The 27162-nt window shown below is 41.5% G+C and overlaps 1 protein-coding gene across 7 annotated transcripts in view; it reads right to left on the bottom strand.

The window, feature by feature from the left end:
- The window catches only part of SFMBT1 (Scm-like with four mbt domains 1), a 106267-nt gene that overhangs the window by 12330 nt on the left and 66775 nt on the right, over nt 1-27162 (bottom strand). For all 7 annotated transcript variants that reach the window (XM_017820018.1, XM_017820019.1, XM_017820017.1 and 4 more), the window contains 13 exons: nt 25862-26029; nt 19429-19523; nt 14450-14690; nt 13915-14003; nt 12798-13044; nt 11202-11299; nt 10185-10286; nt 9128-9278; nt 6962-7044; nt 4929-5055; nt 4131-4244; nt 2735-2777; nt 1386-1450 (listed from right to left, as the gene is read on the bottom strand). In XM_017820018.1, the coding sequence (XP_017675507.1) occupies nt 1386-1450; nt 2735-2777; nt 4131-4244; nt 4929-5055; nt 6962-7044; nt 9128-9278; nt 10185-10286; nt 11202-11299; nt 12798-13044; nt 13915-14003; nt 14450-14690; nt 19429-19523; nt 25862-25889 (1483 nt within the window). In that variant the 5' untranslated portion in view covers nt 25890-26029. The remainder of the gene's footprint in view (nt 1-1385; nt 1451-2734; nt 2778-4130; nt 4245-4928; nt 5056-6961; nt 7045-9127; nt 9279-10184; nt 10287-11201; nt 11300-12797; nt 13045-13914; nt 14004-14449; nt 14691-19428; nt 19524-25861; nt 26030-27162) is intronic.

The raw sequence follows: 27162 nt of genomic DNA, 5'->3' as shown, positions 1-27162 counted from the left end.
TACTACAATAATAGTTCATCTGCTGTGAAAAAGGAGGGGAGAAAGTCTGGAGTGACGTGAATTTGGGGTAGTTTCTGTGTCACGTTTGCAATGCCAGCATTAGTTATTCCATGTTGCCAAAATATTTTTCATACTTCACACCCATGCTTGCAAATTGTCAAACTATAGTAAATAAAGATGGTCATCCATCAGGAAAGAAACATTCCTTCCTGGCTAGTCTGATCCTTCATGGTATTACACCACCAGTGAGAACAGGAAAGACAAAGACAGTCCCAACTTCTTGGTTACAGAAGCAGTTCCTATACAGCAATTACAGATAAATTTTCCAGTCAAGTAATTATCTCCCCCCCAAAACTTCTGTCACCAGAGAAGCTGGCAAAATTATTCTACACAGTTTATCCTAAATTGCAGTATAACATGGTTGTGCATTTTTAGACTCTTTTCCCTCAGTGAGCAAACAAAAGATGCAGCAAATGATTAAGTGACCTTTGATGAAGCAACATCAAGCATTCTAAACCCATTAAATGGTTCAATGTTTCTCAATATTGAAGTGTAATACATGTTGCAACAGAGTTATGTGCAAAGACAATATTGTTTTACCTAGTGGTGGTGTAGTTTTCCTTGACTGATCAGTACTATCACTTAAAGATCTTAAATTCGGTGGTTGAAAACTGGCAGATAAATAAATGAAGTTAAATTTACATTATGACTCTATTAAAAGCCAATTAAACTGCTAAACAAGCACACATCATTTCTATCAACACTTGCTTTAGGTGAAGCTTCAGATGTGCACTTCACTGTACAGAAAACAGCAGAGGAGGCACTTTGTTGCCAAATGGATGGATCTGTGTGACTGTTTCACCAGCAGATGTACTTATTCATCACATTCGTTCTTGCAACAGTTTAGAAAATGATTAGATTTTGCCATCTGGCACACAAAGCAGTTTACTGTTTGAATTGCTTTTGTTTATCATGATGATGAAGTTAACATAAAAAACAGACAGACCTGCTTCCCAAACTTAGAATCCAACCACTCAAGAGCACAGATGTAGTGTGCCTGTTTCTCCCAGCATTATTAAACATAGCAGGGGACAATAAAAAGTCACCTGCATAGGTCACAGTACACATAGAGCTCCATGTATCCTCTACTGGGGGGGGCAATGTTCTGGCGTAAAAATCTCATTTCCAGGTTTAATGCACACATGGACTGCAGGACACAAGTAATTACATGTTTTTGTTTGTTTCATTCTTTTCTGAAGTTCAACAAATCATCAAGGGATGAAAATCTTCAAGCCCTTTCCTCCTCTTCCCTCTCCTAACAGTGCTGAGCAGGTGAACTGTTAAGAGGATTTTGCCTTTGTTAGCCTGACCTCTGTGATCAATACCTGAGTCAGAAGAGTTCAGTTCCTGGTTCTTTAGTCCATCATGAACTGTCCTTGAAGACAAAATTCTGAAATGAAAAGAAGTAGTTTGGGAAAAGGGACAGATGGTAAGGACAGTCACCACTCACACAGTTACTAAAAGACCATTGCATTTTTTTCCTTAGCTCCAGCTTTATTAATCTGCTTTTTATACCTCCCTTGTTTAACAATAATAACATGCAAAATCTACCCAATTCAATTTGGAAAGGACTTCTGCACTGCTACAGCCAGCAGCAATCCTTCCTTGCTTGAAGTCTATGGGCTACCATGGTGAAAACCACCACCAAAGCCACCCACGGGAGTTTACATTTCCTGCCTCCTCTTAACTTCCCATTTAATGGCACAAGGCAGTGTGGTCTTACCTTACCCATTTTGAAAAAGCTGGATTTTAAACAAAATACAACCAAAATGACTCAAGTACTGTGGTAAGGATCCCAACAACAAAACACAGAAGAACAGCCTGCCCAGTATTTTAGGAGCAATGAAAACACTGGCAGCACTACTGACAGCTCTGGTGCCTGTAAAGCTGTAGGAGTCAATAAAGCCAATTGGGAGGCATTCATGGAGCAGTTCTGAGCAGGCTCACAGGAACGAGTTTCATATGCATGACACAGAGTTTACAGATGAATTGTAGATATTAGTACAATTAGTACAAAATCTTCTTTTTTGGCTTGTCTGGGCCAAATTTAATCTGGGAGAAGTGGGATTAGTAGATTAGAAGTTCATCTTTAGTAGATTAGAAGTTCATCTACTAAAAGACAGCACTCACACTGAAGTGAATTTCTCTGATCAGCTGTGCAAAATCAGTTACATGTTAAGGCAGCCACATTTTTTAAGCATGTTTACATTACAGAAACTGTATTTTTTCAGAGAGGAATATTACCAAAAGGCAATACAGTAATTTTTCCTAGTACTCACCATTAAAGAAAGGCTCAAGCATAAATTTACAGTCTTAAGATCAGAGCAGTTTTTCTTAAATTTACAATACAATCTTCTAAAAGCGAAAGACCAACAACTTCAACCTTGGAACTTCAATGGCTTAACCTGTTCAATAATTCAGCTCAGTTGCAACAGCATTGTTAAAAAACAAATTCCAAGGTTTCTATCTCTTCCTGCTGTAATGCAGGTCTTTTTGAATATCAACAGAAACTACCAGCATTAACACAAATGGATTGTAGAATCTTTCAACCCTCAGTAGAGCACTTCTGTAAAGCTAAATCTTCCCTAACACAGCATGATTTTCCAATTAGAAAAAGAGAAAAAACCCAAACAAAACCCTAACAAAAAATAAAAGCAAAAAAGCTGTTACTTACTGTTTTTCTGGTTGAACTACTGCAATTTTTTTCTGCTTGTTTACTGAAAGGAAGACAAAAACATAAACAGCAAAGTATGAGAGGCAAACAAAAACATATAGTACAAAAACTAGTGAACTCTTTTCTTCTAAGTTACACACCAAAAAGAATCCATGTTCCAAGTCACTGGCAGTGTCAGACAGCTGACCCATCTGCACTGGAGTAACTGGCCTAAGTAATTTGACAATAGGTTAACTTCAACTTTCACTAAAAATCCATTAAATCAGGCATGATACCCCCAGCCTTCCAGGAAATCTCACCTTTTTTGCATCTTTTATTTGCACCATAGCCCCTAAACTACCTGTAGTACCTGCCAAAAATGAATTTTATGCTTTCCTTTTCAGCACCCAAGGGTCAGGTTGTTTGGCCTAACTTGCCACTTTACCAGCACAGCAACTTCAACAGTGTTTAACTTCGAAATGGAATGAAATCAGCAGGTTAGAAACACATCTGACTTAAGCCAGTTGCTATAGAGGAAAACACTTGCAACTAAATCAGTCATCAGGGTGATGGGTCCACTTGCTCATTCTGGCTTTCACAATCAGGTAATAATATCAAACAAGGCAATGCAACATATGCCTCTTCAAGCTTTGTCCCCAAAAAACTTCTGGATTTTTTTTTTTTTAAGTTTTTTTGCCCTAATTAGGATCTCCTCTACTCCCTCCTGTCCTTGGCAGTGCAGGCAGATTAGTTTCTCTTGCTTTGACTTGCAGTAAATGACAGCTCACTCCAATCTTAAAATTCCCTTATCTTACTTAATGAACATGCAGGAAATTCTTCAGTTTCTCCAACTCCCACTAAACTTTAATAAACAGAGCTCACTAACTAGTTGAGAGAAGACACTACCTTATGCTACTTAGTCATGTAGTTAAAACAGGTAGGATTTACTTTTCAGCACTTTGTCATTAAGGGATCATTACCCTCTGGCCCATTTAGAAAGCCAGTCCCCTTTATTTAGACTCCAGAATGCATACACACTCCACACTGGTTTGTTATGGCATTAATTTTACTTGAACAAGTGCAAATGTAAAATCAGTATCAGGGTCAGACACACTTCAAGAACAGCTTAGTCAGAAGTAAATGCAGAGCATGGGGGTTTGTGTGTGTACATACATATATGATTTTTTTGTTATGACTAATGGATTGTTCAGCCAACACTGCTGTTTTGGAGTTGTTGTATGGCCTCCAACTGTACCCAACAGCCAGGGGAACACTTGTGCAAGGCACAGATTCTCTGTGCATGATGAATGTTTCCAAATGCAGTAATGCCAGCAATAATTCTGCAGCAGCCTGCTCTGGAAGGTCTGCCCATCTCTATCCACCCAGGTAACCCCTGCAAACAGAGCAGAGCTGGTACCTATTGCTTTGCGAGGAGGCCTCAGCTGATATCCATTCGTCTCACACCAACCCACTGGAAATATATTCATTGATTCCACACTCACTATGCAGTCAGGGACAGGCTTCTTGGAACCTGTTCAGTTTAGAAAAGGAAAAATTGAAACAAGTAATAAAACCCCCAATTTGGTTAACGCTTGCTATATGTTTGCCAGTGAAGCCACTTTTACTTATGGCATATCTGGGACACAGTATCAATCATTTATTCATCCCCTTTTACTGACCAGATTCTTTCCTGCCCTCATTTGCTTCCTCCTGAAGGCTGGAAATGGGAATTTGCCATCCACAGTTTAGCAGAGATGCACAGTGCATAGTAAGTGCATGCTGATGTACTTCCAGTCAAGAAATGGGATTATAACAGAGAACAATCATAGGCCTACTCTGTTTTAATGGGGAACCTCTGAAAGTTTTCTTCCTCAATCTGGTTAAAGCTTGCTTAGAATGCAAGTCACTGGTTTGTAAAACTGTTCCAAGCCCCTTGCTTTCTAAAAGACCCCAATCAGCACTTTGCACAGTGCACTGGCCCAGCACTGACACTGCAATGCACAAATGCCATTTTTGGCTTAAATAAGCAGTGCCAGCCAAGGCAAAGTGCAGACAGACAATGCAAGTGGGGTTTGCTGTGTTTTCACCGAGGAAACTGGAACTTGTTCCCGTACTCTGCACACAGTGAGTATGCTCCAGATACACCTCAGGTCTGATGATGGCATTACAGAAGAACCAATGCAAGTGCTACTTGCTCTTCCCACATCAGGCTTACCCTCCAGCTGAAGCCAGAGGTAGGAGTCTTTCAACTTGGTGACTGTAGCAATGCAAACTTCTTCAGGATCAACTGGGTTCACAGCCTCGAGTTTCATATTCTCTTTAAAGCCATGGTCAGAAGTTAACTAGGAGAAAGCCAGAACACTTCAGTAAGATACCAGTTGTGTGTGTGTGATATGAACAGCCATGAACAGGAGCAATACAAAAACCTCAGTGCTGAACAACACAGAAAGATACTCAGGCAGGCAGAGAAGATTTCAGATAATTAGCACATTGAATATCAGATGTATTATGAACTATGAAGAATTTATGTTAAAAAAACCTCTACAGACAGACCTAGAAAAGAACATATTTGTTCTCAAAAAATAAGGATGCTGAGACTCACTGGAAGGATTGAGTGCATTCTCAGCAATCAGGAATTCTCTGCTGCTTGCTACCCAAGTGATAAGTCTGACAAATAGTCTGACCAGGTTCTCTATTCCATCGTGTTAGCTTGGAAATCCACTTTACGTATGCAAATAACATTTCTGCCTCATCCAAATCAGTTCTAGCAGACAGCATAGGAAGCTTTCTTTTAATTTTAAATTTTTTTGATAAGTAGGATCTTACTTTATTCACCAACTTAGTTCACATTTATTAAAAAAAAAAAATCCCTCAAACGTACAAATGGATGTTTATCCAGCTCTGAAGCTCCTGAATTAAAGATAAGAAGTAGCAGCCAGACAGAGGACTCTTCCTCCCAGAGCCACTCTGCAACATAATTACAGGATCAATACATTATGAATTCTGGAACTAGCCTACAGTGATCAACTCTTCTCAGAAAGGGATAATAAATTCAATGACCTGTTCTAAGATGCCACAGCTTACAAGACAGAACAAGGGCAACAAGAATTCATAGCCAGCAACACCCTCTTCAAAAAATGGTAATTATTCATTTTAATTTCTCCCCTAAGCACTGCAATAGCCCAAGTATTGTAAATGGAACTGGAAGGCAGGTGTTTATAGAACCCTTTTCTGCTTGACAAGGTATTGTGCTTTGGGAGACAGCAATACTGTCACTGAACCAACAAAAGCCCAAAATGTTGCAAGTCCTTCAGGCACTGATTAATGTAAAATGATTATCTGGTACTAATTTAAGATGACTTGGTATTGATCAATACAACGGAATTAATTTTTCAAGCTGAAAGGATGGAAGATTGAAAGAGCACACTAAATAAATGAAAATAAAGTCTATTGAAAGGCCCTGGTTCCACCATTACAGGAGTGCCAACAATTGATGCTGTTCTGTGACTCTTCCACAGGCTCTTCCACATTTCAATTTCACAAAACAAACATTTATTTTCAATCTGCATTACCGCAACTGAAACATTTGGTCCACTGCTTCCTTATGCAGGGAACTGGCACGCACCTTCAGTTCACATACATTTATACTCTCTTATCTCTTGTGTTTCCTGAGCTATCCCAGGTAAGGTGTTAAGGCACTCAAACGTGTCCAGAGGAGGGCAACAAGACTGGTGAAAGGGCTGAAGGAATGTCCTGTGAGGAGCAGCTCAGGACTCTGTGTTTGTCCAATTTGGAGAAAAGGAGGCTGAGGAGTGACTTCACTGCTCCCTGCAGCTTCCAGAGGAGGGGAAGAGGAGAGGGAAGTGCTGGTCTCCAGTGACAGGACATGTGGGAATGGTTCAAAGCTGTGTCAGGGGAGGTTCAGACTTGACATCTGGTAGCATTTCTTTACTGAGAGAGTGGTCAAACACTGGAACAGGCTTCCCAGAGAGGTGGTCCATGCTCCATTCCTGCCAGTGTTTAAGAGGCATTTGAACAACACCCTTTAACAACATGCTTTAACTTTTGGTCAGCCCTGAAGAGGGTCGGGCTGTTGGACTGGATGGTCAACGTAGGTCCCTTTCAACTGAAATAGTCTATTCTACTTGGAAAGGCAATTTAAGTCAAAAACATGGAAAAGTTTCTTCTCTCTGGAATCAAGAGTGTCATTCACATAACACAAGAGATTTTTCTGGAAGAGAACCTTACCGAGGGGAAGCAGCTCTGGGGAGCGGCCTCAGCACCGCACTGTTTGAGGTAGTCTGCCCAGTCAAAGTCCTGCCCGGGGTAACCTAGGAGAAGGAAAAGCCAAGGGGTTAGAGTTTAACAGCCTGAGACTCCATTCAAACTGACACAAAATACAGAGCACTGAGATCTGTTCGGGCCACTCAGGTTTGTCAGCTGACTACAGCTTCCTCAGCCACCTGAGGGCAGCCACAGCAACCTGAACCGTGAATAAAGTACATCTGCTAAGCAGACAAGGGCAGCAATTCAAGCATGGGGAAGCACTCTCACCCTTTTTCAGAGGGTACAGATGAAATTCAGGGAAGATTTCTGCAATTGCTGTTGTGTCAGCTCTGAAACTTTATTTTTCTTTAAAACAGAGGACTCAAAATGTGCACAATATCAACATACTACTCTCTCAAAGACACCTAAACACTAAGTCATTAAAGAGAGCAGTCAGATGTGCCAAGAGGCTCATCAGGTTTGCCAACAGCCGTAGATCTGCATTTATGTTTGAAGGGAAGACTCTTAACAAGGAGGCCATCAGGAGACACAGCATCCTTCCAAGAAAAATTATCCTCTTCTTGGGGGAAATACTTGGGGGAAGAGGGAGCAGAAGTGTGCTGCCATGTCAGTTTGAGGCTGGCAGTAAATCAGCAAGTACACAAGTGCTGCAGTTATTCCACTCCCCTGCAAGGGACACCTGTGACAATGGTTTAAGCAATCCAACAAAATCTTAAACCCAGTCTAAGAATACAGTATTAACATGACAAACTAAACACACAGAGTTCAACCACGCCATGTCTACACATATTTTAAATATGTGGGATGGTGACTCAACCACTGCCTTGGGCAGCCTGTTCCAATCTGTGACAATGCTTTCTGTGAAGAAGTTTTCCCTAATATCCAACCTAAACCTCCCCTGGCACAACTTGAGGCCATTTCTTCTCATCCTGTCACTTGTTACCGGGAAGAGACCGACCCCCAGCTGGCTACAACATCCTTCTTACAGGTAGTTTAGAGAGCAAGAAGGTCCCCCCTGAGCCTCCTTTTCTCCAGGCTGAGCCCTCTCAGCCCCTCCTTGCAGGACTTGTGCTCCAGACCCTTCTCCAGCTCTGTTCCCTTCTCTGGACACACTCCAGCACCTCAATGTCTTTCTTGTAGTGAGGCCCAAAACTGAACACAGGATTTGAGGTGTGGCCTCACCAGTCCAACCTGAACTATTCTGTGACTTTTACCCCTTCAGAGAGGGCTGAACCACAGAAAGATCTATATATTTTTCTCAGTTTTATCAGTCCCAGTAGGGCTCTTGAGACCTCACGCAATTCAGAACACCCAACATGTGCAAGGGACTACAAGAACAGGAACTTAAAATCTTTGTCAGCTTTCTCACGTGCCTACAAAGTGAGATTTCATTTTTCACATGCAAAATTCTGGGTAATGCTGGTCAAGCAAAGCCACTTTTTGTATTTTTTCCTACCTGAAAGGCAGGAGACAAACATCCTACGGTCATTGCTCCTCTGATGTAAGGAGCAACTAAAACAAAACATTCTGAATTCTGAGATGGTGAATCAGAGAACTGACTCCCTGATTTTACAATACCATTGACATTTCCACTTTGAGAAAATGAATAAATATTTCAGCAGCTGAGGAACACTCTCCTATTCCCTTATGTCCCGAAGCAATGTTTCAGCAATCTGCTACAGTGCCTGATAGATCCTTGATAAAAAAATAGTTCATTAACTTCTAAGTGATAAGATATCCTAAAAATATTATAAAATAATTATAACAATGTTCCATTCTGACCAGAAGCAAAAATCCAATGCAAAGACTACAGGCTTCTGATATCATGTTAATTAAGGCTGAAATCAACATTTCTTTCAGCCCTGAAACACATACACCACTCGTTCCAGTGTTCAGGTTTTTATGCATGACCAGCATTCCCCAGCCTCTCTCATCTTCCCAAATCCAGGCTTAGACCCAGGAAACTTCAGTTTCACTAACTCAAAGCTCCTGTTTGTCAGAATTTGATCTTTCTTGTCCTACTACATGTAATTGTGTTGCAGAAGTGCTGTCCTAAACAGAGCAGTGGGGACTGGGGACCTGCTCCCTTCGGGGAGGGGTGAGCACGACAGGGCTGCACAGACATACCTGGGGGGGGGCTGAGGTTCAGGCCGTTCTTCAGGCTCCACTGCACTGGGAAAATCCCGGCACTGTTGACATGACAAACGTACGACTGGCTGCTGGGACGCTCGGGTCTCAGGTCATCAATTTCTATCATGAAATATTTGTCATTGAACACCTGGAGTCAGGCAAAAGAGAACCACGGGGTCTGGTGAGTAGCAGGTTCTGATCTACTGCTCCCCCTCCCTCATTTTGTTAACTTTGGTAAACAGCAATATTGTATGATACTAAGTCTTTATCTTCAAATACTGTGAGGATTAAAAAAATTAAAGGAGAATCTATGGGATTTATAAACCAGTGGATTCCTCTGCATTATCCAGAAAGTTAACAAATATAAATAACAAAAGTGAATGTATAAGCGCTTTAAAAATGAGGTGATCAAGCACTACATGAAATTTTCTCATGAAAAATGCAGAGGAATTAGTGTTTGTGGTCTTCCTACCATTCTAAAATAACAAACTGCTTATTTCAACAAGGCTGTGTCCTAGGATGGACTGTCACAAGTAAACCCACTCCACTGCTGATGTAAACAGAAGCAGGGTAAGCAAATAGCAAGAAAAGTAAAACCTGATTATGTTGGGAGAGTTTTCATTTCAACTTTTAAATCTGGTCATCTAAATGTCATAGGTACATAGTAATGACAAAATGTCATATCTACATAGCAATGACACAACTTTTGCACAAAAAAAAAAAAGATCAAAAATCTATCTTCAACTGGATTCTCAGATTATAAGAGATTATATCAATTTTAAAAACCTGGGTTCGATGATTCTAGTAATTTGATCTTTTAAGCTTGTATCTTTATGGAACTTTTCCCCTCTATTCAAATGCAATGGCTTCACCATCAGCAGTTAAGATGCTTTATCATGGCAGCCTGTCCCCTGAGGGAGACATACAAAATACTTCATTTGGAAACTAGTTCAAGATTTTAAGATAATCAGTTAATGAGAATTCCCTGAGCACTTAAGAACAGAAGTTGTAGTAGTACTGAATCTTAGCAGGACTAGTTTAAGAACGCTGGTACCTTAAGAACTGTAGCAGGAGAGATTACAAAAGGAGCCATTGGATCCACAGCTTCCAACTTCATGCCTTCAGAGAATGAATGCACTCCAATCACAGGTTTATCCTGAAAAATGAGGTGTCAGTGTGATGACCTGCCTTTCTCCATCAAAAGAGAGACGTACCTTACATAAATCAGCTGAAGAGGATTACTTAAGTTTTGATTAGCTCATTCTAAGAAATCAACCTGTGGGAATACCAGCAACTTCCCCAGGTGAAAAGGCCAACAATGCCCTCTGAGACTGACAGTCTTCAGTGAGTTTTAGGAAATTGAGGTCCTGCCATTTCCTCCTCTGACATTCTCCACACAGAAACAAGATTTGACAATACAAGGTGGTCTGGTAAGTCAATAGAAATGTTCTGGGGTTTGTTCCTCTAATTTTTAGCACTCCTCTAACCACTCATGAGCTACACTAAATGAGAACTGTACAGCCTCAGTTTTCAGTCTACCAAAAACTTGCAGAACAGGGCTCCTTCAGAATTATGTATTTCCTGCTCTATGTATGACCCAACAAATTCAAGAGATGCAGCACCTCCTCTTCTATTCTGCTTAGAGGTCCAAACAAAGCTGAGAAAAATGAATTAAGAACTTGAAGAATTAAATTTACATTCCTATTTCTCAAAATATGTTAGGATTTTTTTTATTATTATTATGAACAATTAGAGAGACTGTTGTAATCCAACAATCTGTAGTGTCCTCCAGAAGGACACTAATCTGCAAGACCAAAGTGGGCAAACAACTGGAGATGCCTTTATAAAGCATCAGAATTGTGATGGGTGCACTGTCTAACTTACCAAGAATTGATAGTAGTATGACTATTTTTTATTATCCTTACATTTTTAAACTAGAGGGAGAAAGGAAATAAATTTAAAAAACCAACAAAACAAAACAGGGAAAGAATTTTAAGTAAGTGACTGACTTCCCTGAACTGTTTCTTAGGAATATAACATTTTCATGGATTCATCAACAGCATTAAACTACCTTAAAAAGATCTGTAGGAACGGACGACTCCTCCTCCTCTTCTTTCACCTTCTTCAGGATCTCTTGCCAATCTGCTTCACTCCTCAAGGACCTAATGGCTTGAGGAAAGAGAGAGGGAAAGAATGAATAAAGTCACCTTCCTTCCTCTTTTCCTTCAGACACAGAGCAATAAGGCCAAGAGTTTGATTTGTGCTCCTCTAACTGCTAAATTCTTATCTGTTCAGAACCTGTGCAAATGCCTTCCTTCTCAAAAATGTACTGCTTTCTTCAACATTTGCCTTTTTATGAAGAGAAACTGAACAAGCAACACTGTATCACCCATACACTGCCCAGTCTGCTTTTTCTGAGAGTACAGAGGCCACATTAACACCAAGGAAAACTTCTGGAGAAACATATGACAAGAAAACAAATCCCCAGCTGGATAATTCAGCTGATTTTACGCTTAAGCAAGCAGAAAGTTCAAGAAATGTTCCACAAGCCTGTTCCAGATGTATAAGTTACTCCTTTAACATCTGCAATTGCAGGCCACACACCTCTGACAGAAGAGAAACTACTCATAGCAGTGCCATCATGCACAAAAGATCCCTGGGAGTGTCTCAAAGCTCTTACACAGACACAAAAAGGAAATAAATCCAGTAGCTAACTAATATTTTTAAAAGACACTAATCCCTTAAATAGTGTTGTGGAATCCCCCCCATCTGGTGCTTGGCAGTGATTTGGCATCTCCCTGTTCACAATCCTGATTTCAGCAGAGATTGGTCAAGCACTAGCAAAAACAGATGCTCAGTCATTCCAATAGGATTGGTTTGGTTTCCTCAGCATGATTTCTTCTTGCTGTGAGGGGAAAACATTAACGAAAAAAACCACAACAAAAGCAACTGTTCTAAACAACTTGAACTTCTTCAACTAGTAGCACTGAGTGTGCCAGAACCTTAAATGTACACCTGCAGAAAGGCTTTAGGGTAATGCTCAAGATTTTCCAGCTTTATCCCAAGGTTTCCCTTCATCAGGAAACGTTACATGACTGCTCAGCTTGTAAGTCAACCGTGTGCGTTTCTGCCATTTTATGCCCCAGTCCTTTGAGGACCAGCCCTGACATGAAAAATAAGCCACCTGTCCCACCCTCTGCCTCAGTTTCCACACACTCATTCCTTTTTTTAAGGGATATTTTCATATCTTTAAACAGTGTCTAAATTAATCCAGTGGACTTGAGGGTCACAACTGCAAAAGCTCCTGTTGAGCAGCACTTCAAAACCTTAAGACTTTCTCACCCTCAGGAATACAAACCTAATAAAATTAACAGTGAAGGCAATCCCTTCCTCAGTTCCTCCCTTTCCACAAACAGGTGGAAAGTTTTGACAGGCAAAAGCCATTTAGCACCTTCTGAATGAGTGGGTGAAAAGTCTTGAAGGATTATTTTTTTTTTCCACTTACATTTTATTAGGTACAATACTTGTCAGATCCCACAGTGATTATGTGACCACCATGTGCACCCAGAGGGCAGATTTGGAGCACTAAAGCAGCATGCAGTGTTCTCTACCCTCTGATCATCAAATAAAATATGCTAATATACAAAAAATAGATGTTTTGAAGTACCTAAAGGTGGTTGCAGGCTATATCCATGCTGGGCTGCCCAACCCACTTGGTGAAGGAAAGGGTCCAAGTAGAACAGCCACTGGTCAAATTTATCAGAATCCTCCAGTCCTTCATATCTCAACTTCAGTCTCCCCCCAACATTTTCTACCACAGTGACTATCCAGGCTTCCAGGGAATCCCGGATGTTTTGCAGTTCTAGTCGGGAGCCTGGTGCAATGAGATCCAATGGATTTTTCCCTCTGTGAAGCTACAGAAAGAATACAATTATTCTGCACAACAGAACAAAACAAAACCCATATTCCACCTCTATACACACTTCTTTTTTTTCATAAATAAAGTATGAAAACAGAAGAAATACACAAGACACTCTTACTAGCACAAGACAGAAATTACAATGTTCAGAATCACTGCTGTTTGCATCAGAGCTTCTTCACTGCCTGTGGATGCAGTCACACATTTCACTTACATCCTCATTATCACTGTCAGAGGTGTTATCACTTCTGTATTCAAGGTTCGAAGGAAACATGCATAACCTCTTTCTAAAACTGAGTCATCCAACATACAAAGATGACTAGACAGAAACACAGCCAGACAGAAATGTTAGCTGGAATGAAGATGTCAGTGGCATTTTCAAGAAACCATTACGTTCTGCACTTCATAACTGTGAGGTGCAAATATTGTTAAAGTGCAGAGGAGGGGATAAAAATTTGGTTCTTCACTAGCAAAGATGTGATATTTAAGTAAAACAATAACCTGCCCATTAGTAAAAAACCCAAACAGAACAAAACAATCTGAAGTGAAAGGAGTCAACTGAGAAAGGGGACAACATGGAGGAGCAGAAATGGAGGAAGACTGAAACCTAAGGGAGTTGAAGATCTTTCTTTTGATAGGATTAAGGAAGAGCCCAAACTTGCAGCAACAGATATGTTTCAGGGCAACACTAGCAAAAATAAATAGTCTAAATAAGAAACATTAGAGAGTGGAACGCTATGGTCAGCAGCACATTACAATGCTCCCTAAACTTAAACAGGGAACTGACAATCCAAATAGTGGTTCCCCTAATGAAGAAGGGGAAGGCCAAGACAAAGACCAGGATGCAGCACATTGCAGAACTCACCCCCTCGAGCAGGTTGGCAGGAGCACTGCACGCTCCCTTCAGCACCCGCTGAAGGAACTCCTCCTGGTCAGGTATCTTGTCCTTGATACCTATGTGAGAAGTGAAGACAAAAGACTGTGATTCTTCCTGCCAGATAAAGATTATTCAGACACGAGATGTTATCACACCCTTTGTGCTGCCTAATTCAGAAGAATCTGCCATGCACCAGTAACATCTTAAAAAAAGAAAAAACAACAACATTTTTGAAGGAAATGACAAAGCAGTAGATTTTGGTGGGTGATAATTAAGATAATCACAAGCCTCTGTAAGAATTAGTTCTGAAAGTTCTGAAATTAACCTAACTCCTCTCTGGTGAAGGAGCAATCTCCTAATGTAAGCCATGGGATGTCAGGAAAACACGGCAGATAACCTCAGCTTGCCCCCACAACGCCACCACCCGCACACACCAGCAGCCCTGCAGGCTGCCTGCCAGGCTGCCACAGGACAACAGCACACTTTTGCATGTACCCCCCACTTCTGCACACAGAGCTGATACCTTCAGGCACTTTGAGGATCTTCTTGTTCTGCTCACACCAGCCGATGGGGTGCAAATCAGCCGTCATGATGTCGCACCAGAAGTCAGCCTTGCGGTCCTCCCCGTACCCATCGTAGCGCAGCAGCAGCAGCTGCCCACAGGTAGTGATGATGGTGGCTACCCAGTAGGTGTTCTGGTCAGACTTGACAGCGACTTCCAGCTTCATTCCAGGGGCAAAACCATTCTGCAAACTTGTATCCACCTGAAGAGGAAGATCATCACACCTGAGCACCTCCCAGAAACTTTGTTGAACAACAGAGGGAACAGTTTAGACACTTTCATTAGCAAAAAACCTCATGGCAAATTCCATCCAGTGTCTTCAGAGAAACAACTTCATCACATTTATGGGACCCAAATTGGAATGAATAGAATCATCCTTCATGAAATCTTCTTTGCATTTCAGAGTATCTTTTCAACCTTAAATCAGTACCTTGCCATTCATGTTCCTGCCCTGAACAATACCTCCCTCACCACTGAAAGCCTTTCCCGCTCACAGCTGGGCTGTCAAGCTCAGCAAAACTAAAGGCCCAACTCAGGATCGTGACTTTGACTTCTTATGTTAAACTGTGGCTTTCAAGGTCTTTGGACAAAGAGCCTGTTTAAAGTACCTACACATGCTTTAGGTAACAATATCAGCATCCCTTCCACCGAGCTCCTCTAAGAACTCACAAACTGCAGAATAAGGATTTTGAATGCCTCTGTCCAAGGACCTAAATAATTCTGTACATAGCATTGCTCCATAAATTGCATGGAACATAATCAGTATGTGTTCTTGAGTTAACTCATGCTTTGACACAGTAAAGCACCAAATGCTGTGAGTGCTCTGTGTGTACGTGGGTGTGCTGTGGGCAGGTGAGGAATCTGATTGCACAGTACTGATGCTGAGATGTGACCTTAAAAAGAGAAGGCAAAACAATAAGTTTCTCATATCCCTACCTTCTCTTAGCTCAAACAATCCTGAAAGAGCAGAAAGAGCCTCTTCTGCTCTCACTGTAGTATGTTTGATCTATGCTTAAGTTTAGGTCCTCAGTCCTAATTAAAACTCTGACATGTCAATCCCTTCTTCTCAGCTGACTGTAACTGGTGTTTTCTTTCTTAAGTGGTCCCAAGTTTCATTTCCTCTTTGAATCAACTGCAAGAAAGGCTTTCAGTATGATGCAAACGGAGTAGACACTTTCCGGGGTATTTATTCCCAGTTCTGCACTGACAGTTCAGTAACTGCCATAGCTATTACAGTCTCATCAGCCAGCACGTACTGGTTTGCTAAAAATAAAACTAAGAGAACCACATCAGAAAGAAAAGCATATGCCTGTGTTAACTGTTCACATCCTTCAGGTTAATATCCTCCACTTAGAGACACCTCTTCTTGAAAACATAATCAGCAGGTTCCAATACCCGCAGGCATCCTGAAGTGGTATTATAGAGGGTGACTCTTTAAAAAGACAGTTGTCTTGCTGTCTTCCCAAAGACTTTGTGTTCTGGTTCCCAAGGGATAAGCCTTGAGCTCGACACAGTGTGAGGAATTGGGCAATCTGTGCAGCTCTCTATACCCGACCTTTCAGCAAAGCCTTACGGCAGAGAGAGCTGCAATCAAGGAGCCCAAGAGCAGCAGAAGGAGCTTTCCCTGCAGCCAGGTGCGTTTTCCTAACGCCGGCAGGGATGTTCCCTCGGGATTACAGCGCAGACCGAGCAGCTGTTCGCGCCCTCTCCTGGACACCGCTGAGCAGTTCAAAGCACAACACTCGGTTTCTCCAGGCGGGCTGAGGGACCAGGGCAGGCTGGGAACCTCCAGAGGATTTTCTTTGGAGCAGTGGGTCGGAGAGGGCAGCCTGTTGCTGCACACCCGGCAGGCTGAGATGGGCAGGGGTGCTCAGTGACTGCACTGCCCAGGCAGCTCCCACCTCTCCTTCCCAGAAGGTCCTATCCCCCCATCTGTGCCACGGCACAGGTCAGAGCTGGGGGTCCAGCTCAGCTCAGGAGAGTGATAAAGAACACACACAAAATAGTAAGAGCATGGAAGAACACACAGCAAATAAGTGTGTTCAGATGATGCTGAACACCAGGTTATTTTTCATACGTGTTTACACACGTATAGAAGTAGCAGAGAGGAATTAAAATAGAGCATTTGACAATTCTAGACAAAGTGTAGACTCAGGGGGGATGACAAGATTGGCATCCAGTGCAGCTCTAGGTTTTTGCTCAGTTCTTTCTTCTGTTACACTGTAGGTAAAACAGTCACTTTGATCTCAATATCGTTCAATTCTGAAAATGCTAATAAAGTAAACATTAGAACATGCTTAATTTGAGAAGTAGCTTACATTTTCCAATGCATCTTGCTTATAGCAAGGCAAAACTCTGAGAATTAATATAAGCAAAATATAAAAGGTCTTCTCTCTCATCTAGTTTTGCTAACACTGGCTATGTAACAATAGATTACATTTTCTTAATCTGAACATGTACTTTCTCCTGCAACACAGGTCAGGTATTTCTCACTTGCTACTCATAATGGGAGGTCACAGTCTCACTGCTTCAGTATTTAAAAAGAACCAAACAAAACCCTTAAGATTCCATCTAAAATGTATTTATATTAATTAATTAATTTGTAATACACGTTCGTTTGCTCTTGTGCCAAGACTATTCTTCAGCTTAGATTTCTCCACTCTGCTTTGTTGAGAGTACAAAAGTATTTCCTTCTTACCTGTCCTGACAGTGGATCATTAAATATGTCATTCTTCAAGTCAAGCAACTCACACCACAGATTTCAACTGGAGGGACCACCAGTCTCTGGCACAGACACATCAGTGCCTGTATGCTCTCCACTGGAAATCACTCACCTAATGTACCCTGGAATCACCTTAACCTTTTCTTAGGCTTCATCACACAGACAGGCTGTCACTCTCCACTGGGAGGCAGTGAGACTCTCCTCCTCTACCTTTTCCAACGCCTTACCTTCTAATGGACAGCAGAAACCCCGAGCATGTGACCCTGCACTCCTGCATTTCTATTAACAGCACGATCCAGGTGATGTGACACTGATGTAAATACACTCCTCTCTCTGCTTGTCAATTCACTGTCAGCATTGACTCCTCAAAATTTTATGCCAAGCTTATTACAGAGAACATCAACACTGGTGTCTGGACAAATTCTAAGGAACTCTGCTAACAAATGCCTGATAGTTTTGTTTCTGAGCACGCAGGAAACTATTTCCACACTCACTGATGACCCCTTGCAGCAGTCCTGGCCCCCCAAGCCCCCAGGGCAGCAGGACAAGGCTGGGCAAAGGGCTGGGCTTTGCCCACACCTGCTCACTAAACCACTCTCCAGCACAACGTTACCTGCACCAGCAAAACTGCACTGTGCTCCTCACATGTAGGGACTAATAACAATTAAAAATGGGGATTTTTTTAAAGCTAATTGTATTTTTACCAAGCATGGCCACAGCCAGCAGACCTGTGACGTGACACAGCTGGGTTGGCGCAGGGGTTGCGAGTCTTTCAAAGCCTGTCTCTTGCTAATTAACAAAATGCAGCTATAATATTAATTCAGTTGGCCACCACTGTAAAGCTGGCATTACAATTAGTTGTATCATGTCCAAGCTATGACAGCAGGCTTCCTTAACAGAGATCCTGTCAGGTAAACCACATCAGAGAACAGACCACTCCTCACACTCCTGCAAAATGCCCTTGCTCTGGTTCTACTCTGGGCCCTCAGCGTGGGCTGCACGGACACCACCACTCTGAGTAAGCTCTCTCTTGCCACAGCCTCAGTACACTAAGGAAGAACAAAGCAAGCAGAGGCCCCTTTGCTTCAGAAATGAGATACCTGAATGTTTAGTTTGAAAAAAAACCAACGAAAAGCTTACAATTACATCCCAGTCTATGGAAGAGCTTCTGTGAAGCCTGTGCTTACTCTGCATCTTCACTACTAACACAACTGCATATTTGAACAGATTGTTTAATGTTTTGCACTTCTGCAGGTCACCTTTGCATTCCTGTGATCCTTCATGAACAGATCTCAGTCTGCTTTCCTGCTGATTTAAGTTTCCAATACAGAAAGTCATGATACTGGATCCAAAGCCTGAGCACCATGGGATGCTTTCCAAGTAATGTGTCACACAAAAGTCACTACCCTCACTGACATGGTAAAAGACCCACAGGCAATCTTTGAAAGACTATTAAACAGTAACTTTAGTAAAGAGCTGGATAAGGATACAGGCTGGCAGTCTGGAAGGTGTTTTAATTGTTGGAAGAGAACCAACAGGTTTGGACACCAGCCCTACAGAGCTCACCTTCACTGATGACCCAGCACAAGCAGGCAGATTTCACATTCAGATCCTACCCAATGGGACAGGGTGTTCCAGGATTCTACCATCAAACATTTGATTAAAGATGTCCAAGGGCAAAGACAAGGGCTTATCAAGACTTCATCCTAACCATTAAGCTTGTGATCAACAATTATCCTAATCAGTTTTCTAACTACTACAGCCAAGTATTTGGCAGAGCTATTATTTTCTCTTTGAGATCCACCATTAAAGACTTCTTTGAGAGCACATTTGAATTCTGCTGTTCAAGAACTATTCTGCCACCAGCTTTTCTACAGCAAGTCCTCCATAGCAGCTGTCCAGTAGCACCAAAACAAAAGAGACTGGCTATTCTGAGCTTCTTGAGAAAAATCAAGCTTATCCTCTGGTGCAGAAAAGACTAAGAGCTCCTGAACTTTCAGCACTTGTGGATGGGGTTACCCTTACTACATTCAGAGAGTAAGATGAGAAACAATAATAAAAAGGTTAAATTTCTCATTTCTCGTTACTCTAAGAAACATGGTTTTAAGTTAGTCTTCCAGATTTGAGAGCATCAGCATATTCAAAGAAACCCTAAACATTCAGTGTATCAAAAAACCAAGGCAGGACATGATAAGCAAACACACACTCCCTTACTCACATGTTTGAAAGATCCATGGGGGGCTGCAGTTGCTCCTGTGTCTTCTAGATACTCATCCCAATTGAATTCCATTTCATCCACACTGGAACCAGCATCTGAAAGAGAAGCCAAACACCTCTAATTTAGCAACCTGTTGGCTTAAGTTTTAGGCTACTACAAACCACAGCAAAGTCTGCTTCAATTCCAAATGACTGAGTACACAAGTGTGTGTCAGTTATACATTTCAACACACAGACAACACAATCTGGCCTTTCTTTGTATGTGAACAGCACTCTTAAGTTGGACCTGGTCTGAAAAACAGTGAAATCCTGGGTTTTGGTTAAGCACAGATTGCTTACAGTTTGTGAGGGGAGAACATAGGCAGAAGAGCTCTGTTTGTATCAACAAATATCAGAGACTCAAAACTTTGGGCACATTGGACGGTTAGTGTACTAAATTAAAAACCATCCAGGAAACAGCAATACCAAAATTAAGAGATCTGAAAAGAAATACTAAAAAAAAAAAAATTTGAAATATCACTGTCCTCTTTTCTAAGTTAGATAGTATGCATTTAGATGTTCTAAAACATCAAAAGCAGAGAGAGGGACTGAGGGTAGTTCTAAAGAAAACAGCTTGAGACATAACTGAAACCAAGGCCACTCAGATTAGTCACATTAAAAAGCCCAGCTCACAAGGTGTAATAGTTTCTTTAGACCAAGAAAATCTCATTTCAGGATGCATTTAAACCATAAATGTGCTAAAACCACTCAAACCACAGTTCAGAACTCACTCAGGCTGTTAGGGAAGCAAACACCTGGAGTGAGCCATGCTACAAATTAGTCAGATTTCCTATTATTATTGTCAAGCCTGTCCTCTAGCCCCAGTCTCCCCTTCAGTTCTTGGCTCACCTCCTCACTCCCTTTCTATTCTCGTTTTTTCCAACGTGTAACCCACTCTGCTGAAAAGATGCCAAACCAGCAGAGGTTGGATTTCAGGTCCCCTATTTTTGTTCAGCATGCAGCCACACTACATTTTTCCTGCAGGCACACAGTGGGATGACCAGGGAGGGTCCCACCTCATGCAATCATCATTTTTAACCTCAACACACAAACTACAGCTTCAGGTTCAGCAGCAGTGACGTGACACCAAAGCAGAGCTTTCATCTTCACTTTCAGACTGACTCCACCATCTGCACCATAGTTGTCTTTATGAATGAACAAGGGAGCTTTTCCTCTCTCAGTACCAGGAAACCTGATACCTTGTTTATATTTGAAAACAGAGAAATCTCTGTGTATCACAAGCCCGAGGAGAGCTCAGCACAGGTTACAAGACACCAACACTTCCTACACTCTGAGTCTTCTTTAGGACAGGCAGTAAACTGTTCTTTCCAGGAGTAGTACCTTGAGTAGGAAACAGTACACATAAAAAAAAAATTATAAAAAATGAAGTACTGCTACCTGCCCTTATCAGACCCCTGGATGTGCTGACAACGTGCTAAGTATGCTCCAGGACAGTTCCTAGTCCGCCAACAGAAAGGGGCAAATATTTGCCCAAAAGTCTGAGATATGTTAAACAGACTAAAAAAAACTAAAAGTCTTGAGTGTAAGTAGGTTCAATCCATCTTCAGACTGATGGTTAAGCTCATCTTTGACTTCTCACTGTAACTCTAGCAGGTATCATTTCCCAAAACTCAGAAATGTATAGTCAGTTAGCTGTTGTCTGCTGATGACAGCATCTATTTTAAAAGAGGCTCTTATCTCTCCCCAACCCAACTTCTGTTGTTTTTAACCAACCACAGCTGGTTATATTGGCCTTTCATAAGCCTCAGAGCTCAAAAGTTTCAGAGTTTAAATATGACCATCACTTTTAAGGGATAATTTTTAATTTACTAAAGAAATGACCCGGAGAAATAAATAAGGAGTTTTATTTAGAAAACTTTTGAGAGAGTTAAAGAGGCTAATGCACAGACCACAGCTGTTTGCAAATTAGGTTGAAGCTGATCAAAGCTTTGGCTGCAAGTCATTCTAAGAAAAATATAAGTTCACTGCGAAATGTTGTTAAAACAGATCAAGATTTCTTAACTCATTTAAACAGAATTTTATTTTAATATGACCATAAAAATGCTTAAGTTCACAGCTCCAGGACCAAAGTGGGAACAAACATCAGCTCAGACACAACATATATGGGTCAGTCAAGACCTGGAGCGAATTCTGTCTCATTTTTCTCCGGACCAGAGAAAGTCAGCTCGTCTCTTCCCCCCAAAAACCACCCGGCTGCTCAACAGCAGCAACAGCCCTGCTCTCCTCCAGCCCCAAACAGCACTGCCTGCACCGTCCAACACACTCCTGTTTTAGGGAAACAAAGCAACGGGGCTGCTCTGTGCTTTTGAACCAGTTTGAAATCCAGCAGCTCCATCTGGGAATACCACACGGACCTCGAAGCTTTCCCAAGCCTTGCAGCACCAAGTCTTCAACGCCCGTTATCATCAGATAACTGGCTGAGGGGCAGTTAAGCTCCTTAAATGAGGCACAGGTCACTTCACACACTGAAAGGGTCAATTAGTAACTTCTGTTGCCACTTAATTGCTACAAGGAGCTCCAAGGAAAGCCAGTTTGCCTGCTGCTCCAGCGACCCTTTGCCTTTAACTACTGCTGAAACCATTCCCAACTGGATCAGTTACTGCAGGTCCTCTGTCATTCCACTCATCCATGATTTCTGCAGCCTGGGTGTTCCATATCCAAATGATCACTTTCCTTCCAGGTGAGAAGGGCTCGGATTGCTCTGTACAGTACAGTGCCCAAATCTCACCAGCACACCCAAAAGCTCACTTTAAACACATTTTTCATGGGAAAAACAAACAAAAAAACCCCCAACCAAACCAACAAAAAATTATCACAAATCGCTGTCCAACACTCATTGCAAACTTAATACTTTTCCTGCTTTATTTTAGGCAGTTTCCTTGAGTCAGAGGGATTTTTTGAAACTTTTTTTAAAAAGCACACACAGCTTTTGCTGTTCATTCATTCATGAAAGTACAACTCAGCTTGTGTTTGCACCTTACTAAGGTTTTACAATTAAATGAGAGAAGGTGATCAGACTCGCCCTTCAAGCACTGAACACGAGGAGTTGGAGATTTCAGGAGCTTTGCTCCCTTTCCAGGGGCTGACACAGCTGAGGGCTGTGCTTAGCTATAGTTTTAACCCAACCATCTGCTGCTTTCACACAGCCCTGCCACAGCATTCCAGGTGATTTAGCACAGCACTTACAGGAGCAGTGTGGAACAGGAAAAACTCACTGAATAAAGCTCCAAGCAGAAATGCCGTGGGAGGATTCATAGCGAGAGCAGTAAATTAGTTTTTTAATTGTGGTGTTTGGAAGGATTTCATAAACCGTGAAAAATCTCAGACATCAAGTCTCTCTTTTTCAACATCTGAATGGAGAAACACCCCAAGAGTGCAGTGAAGGACCATCTCTCTGGTAAGGTTTTCAGAGTCAGAACCCAACCACTTTGCTGGTTTTATTGGCAGGACCAGTAGCAGCAGAGCAGGCCCTGCTTAAATCAAGCCTTTGATCTAGTCCACTGGTATTTTTTTGCAAGACCCTCTCGCACAGCTCCATCCTCACAGCTTAGCAGATCCCTGGATACAGAGAGGACCAGTTTAAGGAAGCCACATTCCTGAGGGGCCCCATGTCCCTATGAAACATCCTGATCAGTCTGAGTTCAAACTACTCAATAAAACCAATAAAATAGCAATAAAAATCAATAAAACACCAGAAATTCTTGCTACTGTGAGAAATCTTGCAAATGAATATGACAGACGACAACAAGCAAAACCATATTTAATGCATTTGATTTTAAAGCAAAATTTATTAATCTAATGCTGCATGGATGTACATATTTATGCTCTTTCTCCCCATATCCTTAATTGCTACAAGTCCTAAACGAATTCAGCTTTCTACTAGGTGGAGACATATTTTTCCCTATTAGACAGGATGACTGAGCAGCACATTAGCTCAGTGGCAAAGCACAACTTTGGCAAAGGCAGGGGAAGAAACCAGATGCAATTCTCATCTCTCTGGCCTTGCCATACAACTTTGTCAATAAAGCTTTCAAATGAAGCTAACGTTTTCTCCAGCAAAATTTGAGAAGTGCCCTACAGAGGTTCTGTGGAGAATGGTCACCCACTCTGGAGGTGAGAAAATGCTCTGTAAGAGTATCAGCAGTTTCCTAGGTGGGTACAACACTTTCCATTTATCACTGTTTTTACTAGCATTATTGGGAACACTAACTCTTCCTTTCTGAATTTTATCATGATTCACATCCTGCTGCTCTCTGATACATACAGGAAGAGAAAGAATATGGAATTGTACCATTTGGCCACAAGAATGCAAGGAAATATTAAGGAAGGTAGCCCTTAAAAATATCTGAAATGGAAACAGTCTACACCAGGCTGTTTTGATCTTTGGATTTGAGTTAAATTCTCACTGCAAATAACTTCCATGCATCTTTAATGTGATATAGTTGAAGGCTGTCACATTGGACATTTAAGTACATCACACTGAAGTCTGCAAGACCTTCAATTAAGGCTAACCTAAAGGTTTCTCACCCTGAAATGTAGATATATTTCAATCTGATTTTAATAACAGTTAATCTTTTTCATCTATACCAGCTGCACGGCCATGAATAAATAAAGACAGGTTGGAATTTCGGCAGCTGAGAAAGACTGTGACAAGAATGAAAGTTGTCTCTTCCCCTCGTAGTGTGGAAGAGCATCACAGCCAACAACCCTGACCACTGTCTGGGTTCTTGGGAGGCAGAGAGCCTGTAAAATCAGAAAGACAGAGGGGAATCTCCAAAACTGCTACAAATTATCAAGTGGAAAAAATTACATAGGTCAAAGAATAGGAAGGGAATATTCCAGCAGTAGTTTGGACAGGTCTAACTCAAAAGCACTTCAGAAAACAGTATTTGAGGGCACAACAAAACCAATGTGCTTATGCTTACACAGGCATCATTTTCTGTGGACTCTCTGAATGCAGCAAGTAAAGCTCCTGTCAGTTATTGTTTGCTTTTCACAGCCTCCTGTACTCAAACCTGGCACAAAAGGATGCTCAGGAAAATAGCTGTTGAGTAATTTCAAGGCAGTATCAAACCCTTCCCAGCTATTCCAAAAGCACAGAGTGAGAGAGGACTCTGTGTCCTCTGATGCTTTTTGAGGAAGATGGAAAAATGACAATAAAGGCTTCAGTACCAAGGAATCAGCCTGTGAACACACCACTGCTGACCACTTAAACATCTCCTTACTGTTCCTCTCTCTTATGCTCACTGGCAAAAGTCTGCAATTTCCTCTAGCTGAGGAAAAAGGCAGAAAAGTGCCTGAAGACATTCTATATCCTTGTCCATGATGTCTTTTCTTGCTTATTTGAGGATATAACATTGACAACAAATAAAAATCATAAAGCAGAAGACAGTGTTCTCCTAAAAGCACTAAAGATTAAACCCACATTTAACATTTCTTCACTAACACTGGCAGTAATTAGATTTCCAAGAAGTAAAGGTACAAAAACTACCAACAGTGATTTTTCCCATGAGAAGAGCAGCTAGCAGGACAAGAACCAAAGGAAATTAATACCCAGATGAAGTCCTGATCCAATTGTTTACACTGTTTACACAACTAAAATTTGCTTTACGTTAACTGTACCAACACAATAGGCAGGGACCTCCTCATGGACAAGGGACAAACCATGGCAAACAAGACAGAAAAAAATGGATGGTCCCTACCCCCATAAGAAGGTACAATCCCAGAACTGCTTCAGAAAGCTGTTAGTATTCCCAGCCATCCCAGACCTGGTGTTTCAAGGTGAACCAAAACCTGAGCTAATTTATCATAATATACCACACTGCAGCAGGTAAGGGATTGATATCACAAGCCTATCAAAGTGGACACACCAAGGCACTTCAGAAAAACAGGACAGATTACAATGGCAGCAAACAACTTCAGTTATCTGACTTTTTAAACCAGCAGCACAACCTTGTCAAAAACTTAAGAGTAAGATGAACACAAGGACAGACAAGATAATATTAACTACTTTGACAGACAAATGCCTTAAAATAGTAGTGTTAAAACCACCGAGCTTTTTGTAAGCCCATCTCATGGTGGTACCACAAAGAGGAGAGTCACAGCTTCTTAAAAACACAATTCCTAAGGTGGGTGAGACTTTGTTCTTTAAGCCAGTGACACATCCTGCTTTGAAGTAAAGCAAAAACAAACATAACCATGACAGCCTGAGGGCCAGAATCTAACCCCGAATCACTGCAATTTGCATTTCTCCCTGTGTCCAATGCACAGCATCAGACACATGCCCAATGGACATTCACTGTCCTCAGCTGTCTTCCATCTTGCTTGCCAAGTTTTTCAGGATAGGTGGCCAGGGAGCTCAGCTGGACTATTACCTGCATCATACTGCTGTTCTCCATTCATCTCCACAGCAGCCTGGTGGTTGTTTCGAGCAGCCAGAAGCAGGGGAGCCCAAGGCTGTCACTGCTGGGTGGTCATGAGTTGCCTCCCGCCTTCGATCCTACTGGGAGCCAGGACATTCAAGAAGGAATCCTGGAAAACACCTGAAAAGAACAACGGGTAAGAAAATCTTTATGTGATTTTAACTATTTTTAAGATAGAATCATAGAATGGTTTGGGTTGGAAGGGACCTTAAAGCCCATCTCATTCCAACCCCCCCTGCCATGGGCAGGGACACCTTCCACTAGACCAGGTTGGCTCAGAGCCCCCTCCAGCCTGGCCTGGAGCACTTCCAGGGAATGGGGCAGCCACTGGGCAACTTGTGCCAGTGCCTCACCATCCTCACATTTAAGAATTTCTTCCTCATACCCAATTTTCAAACCTACTCCTATGAGCTATTAAATCATGATTTCATTATGAATGGTAGAAACCGAGGAAGGAGAGGTCTAAAGTGAGCCCACTAGTTCAGTGCACTGACAGTGAGTGCACTGCAAGTTTTCTTTCCTTACAAAATTCTCCATTAAAGCAAAGTTGTTCAGTAAATAAAAGCCTAGGTTACATGTTTATTTAATAACAACACACTTTGACTGACAACTTTATATAAATCAATGAGATGAGGCATGAAGTGGCCCTAACCCCATTATTATTAAGTTAAATTCTTGTTAAAAAAAAAAGATAATTTTAAATAGCCTTTGCATTCTTGTTGAATGTCTAGGAAGCACCTGGTTTTTTTTGTTTTAGGCAAGATACCAGAAATAATGTAGAGGACTAAAAATCAGCTTTTAAAAAAACATAGGTGGCACTTCTGAGATAAACACATTTTTAATAACTATGGTTTAAAAAAAGAAAGTCCTACACATTTGAAAAGCCTTTAATTTTGAGTTTTGTATAGCTATACTGTCTATGGAAACTCCATGATAATCCTTAGAGGTGGCTTCATTCACACAAAAATAAACCAACTTGAACAGAATTAAATATCCTACAGCAGTGCTCAGTCCTGTAGAAAGTTCTCAAGTACAACCAGAACTACAGCTGACTTCAAAAAATTTCATTACACGTGAAAATAAAATTTTTTTAGAGTAGCAAGAGTTATTATTAAGAGCTCCTATTGAATGGTAGCTTAGTGCCACAAAAATCTACTGTGTAGAAGATACTAATAAGTTTTATTCATTCTAGCTCCAGGAATGTGTCTGGAAGGGAACTCAGCTGCCAGTTCCTGTGATATGCTTCTAACCTA

Source organism: Lepidothrix coronata, unplaced genomic scaffold (genome assembly GCF_001604755.1).
Source record: "Lepidothrix coronata isolate B3197 unplaced genomic scaffold, Lepidothrix_coronata-1.0 Scaffold78, whole genome shotgun sequence".
Taxonomy (NCBI): Eukaryota; Metazoa; Chordata; class Aves; order Passeriformes; family Pipridae; genus Lepidothrix; species Lepidothrix coronata.
Note: the sequence above shows the minus strand (reverse complement) of the source record. Positions and strands in the feature narration are given on the sequence as shown.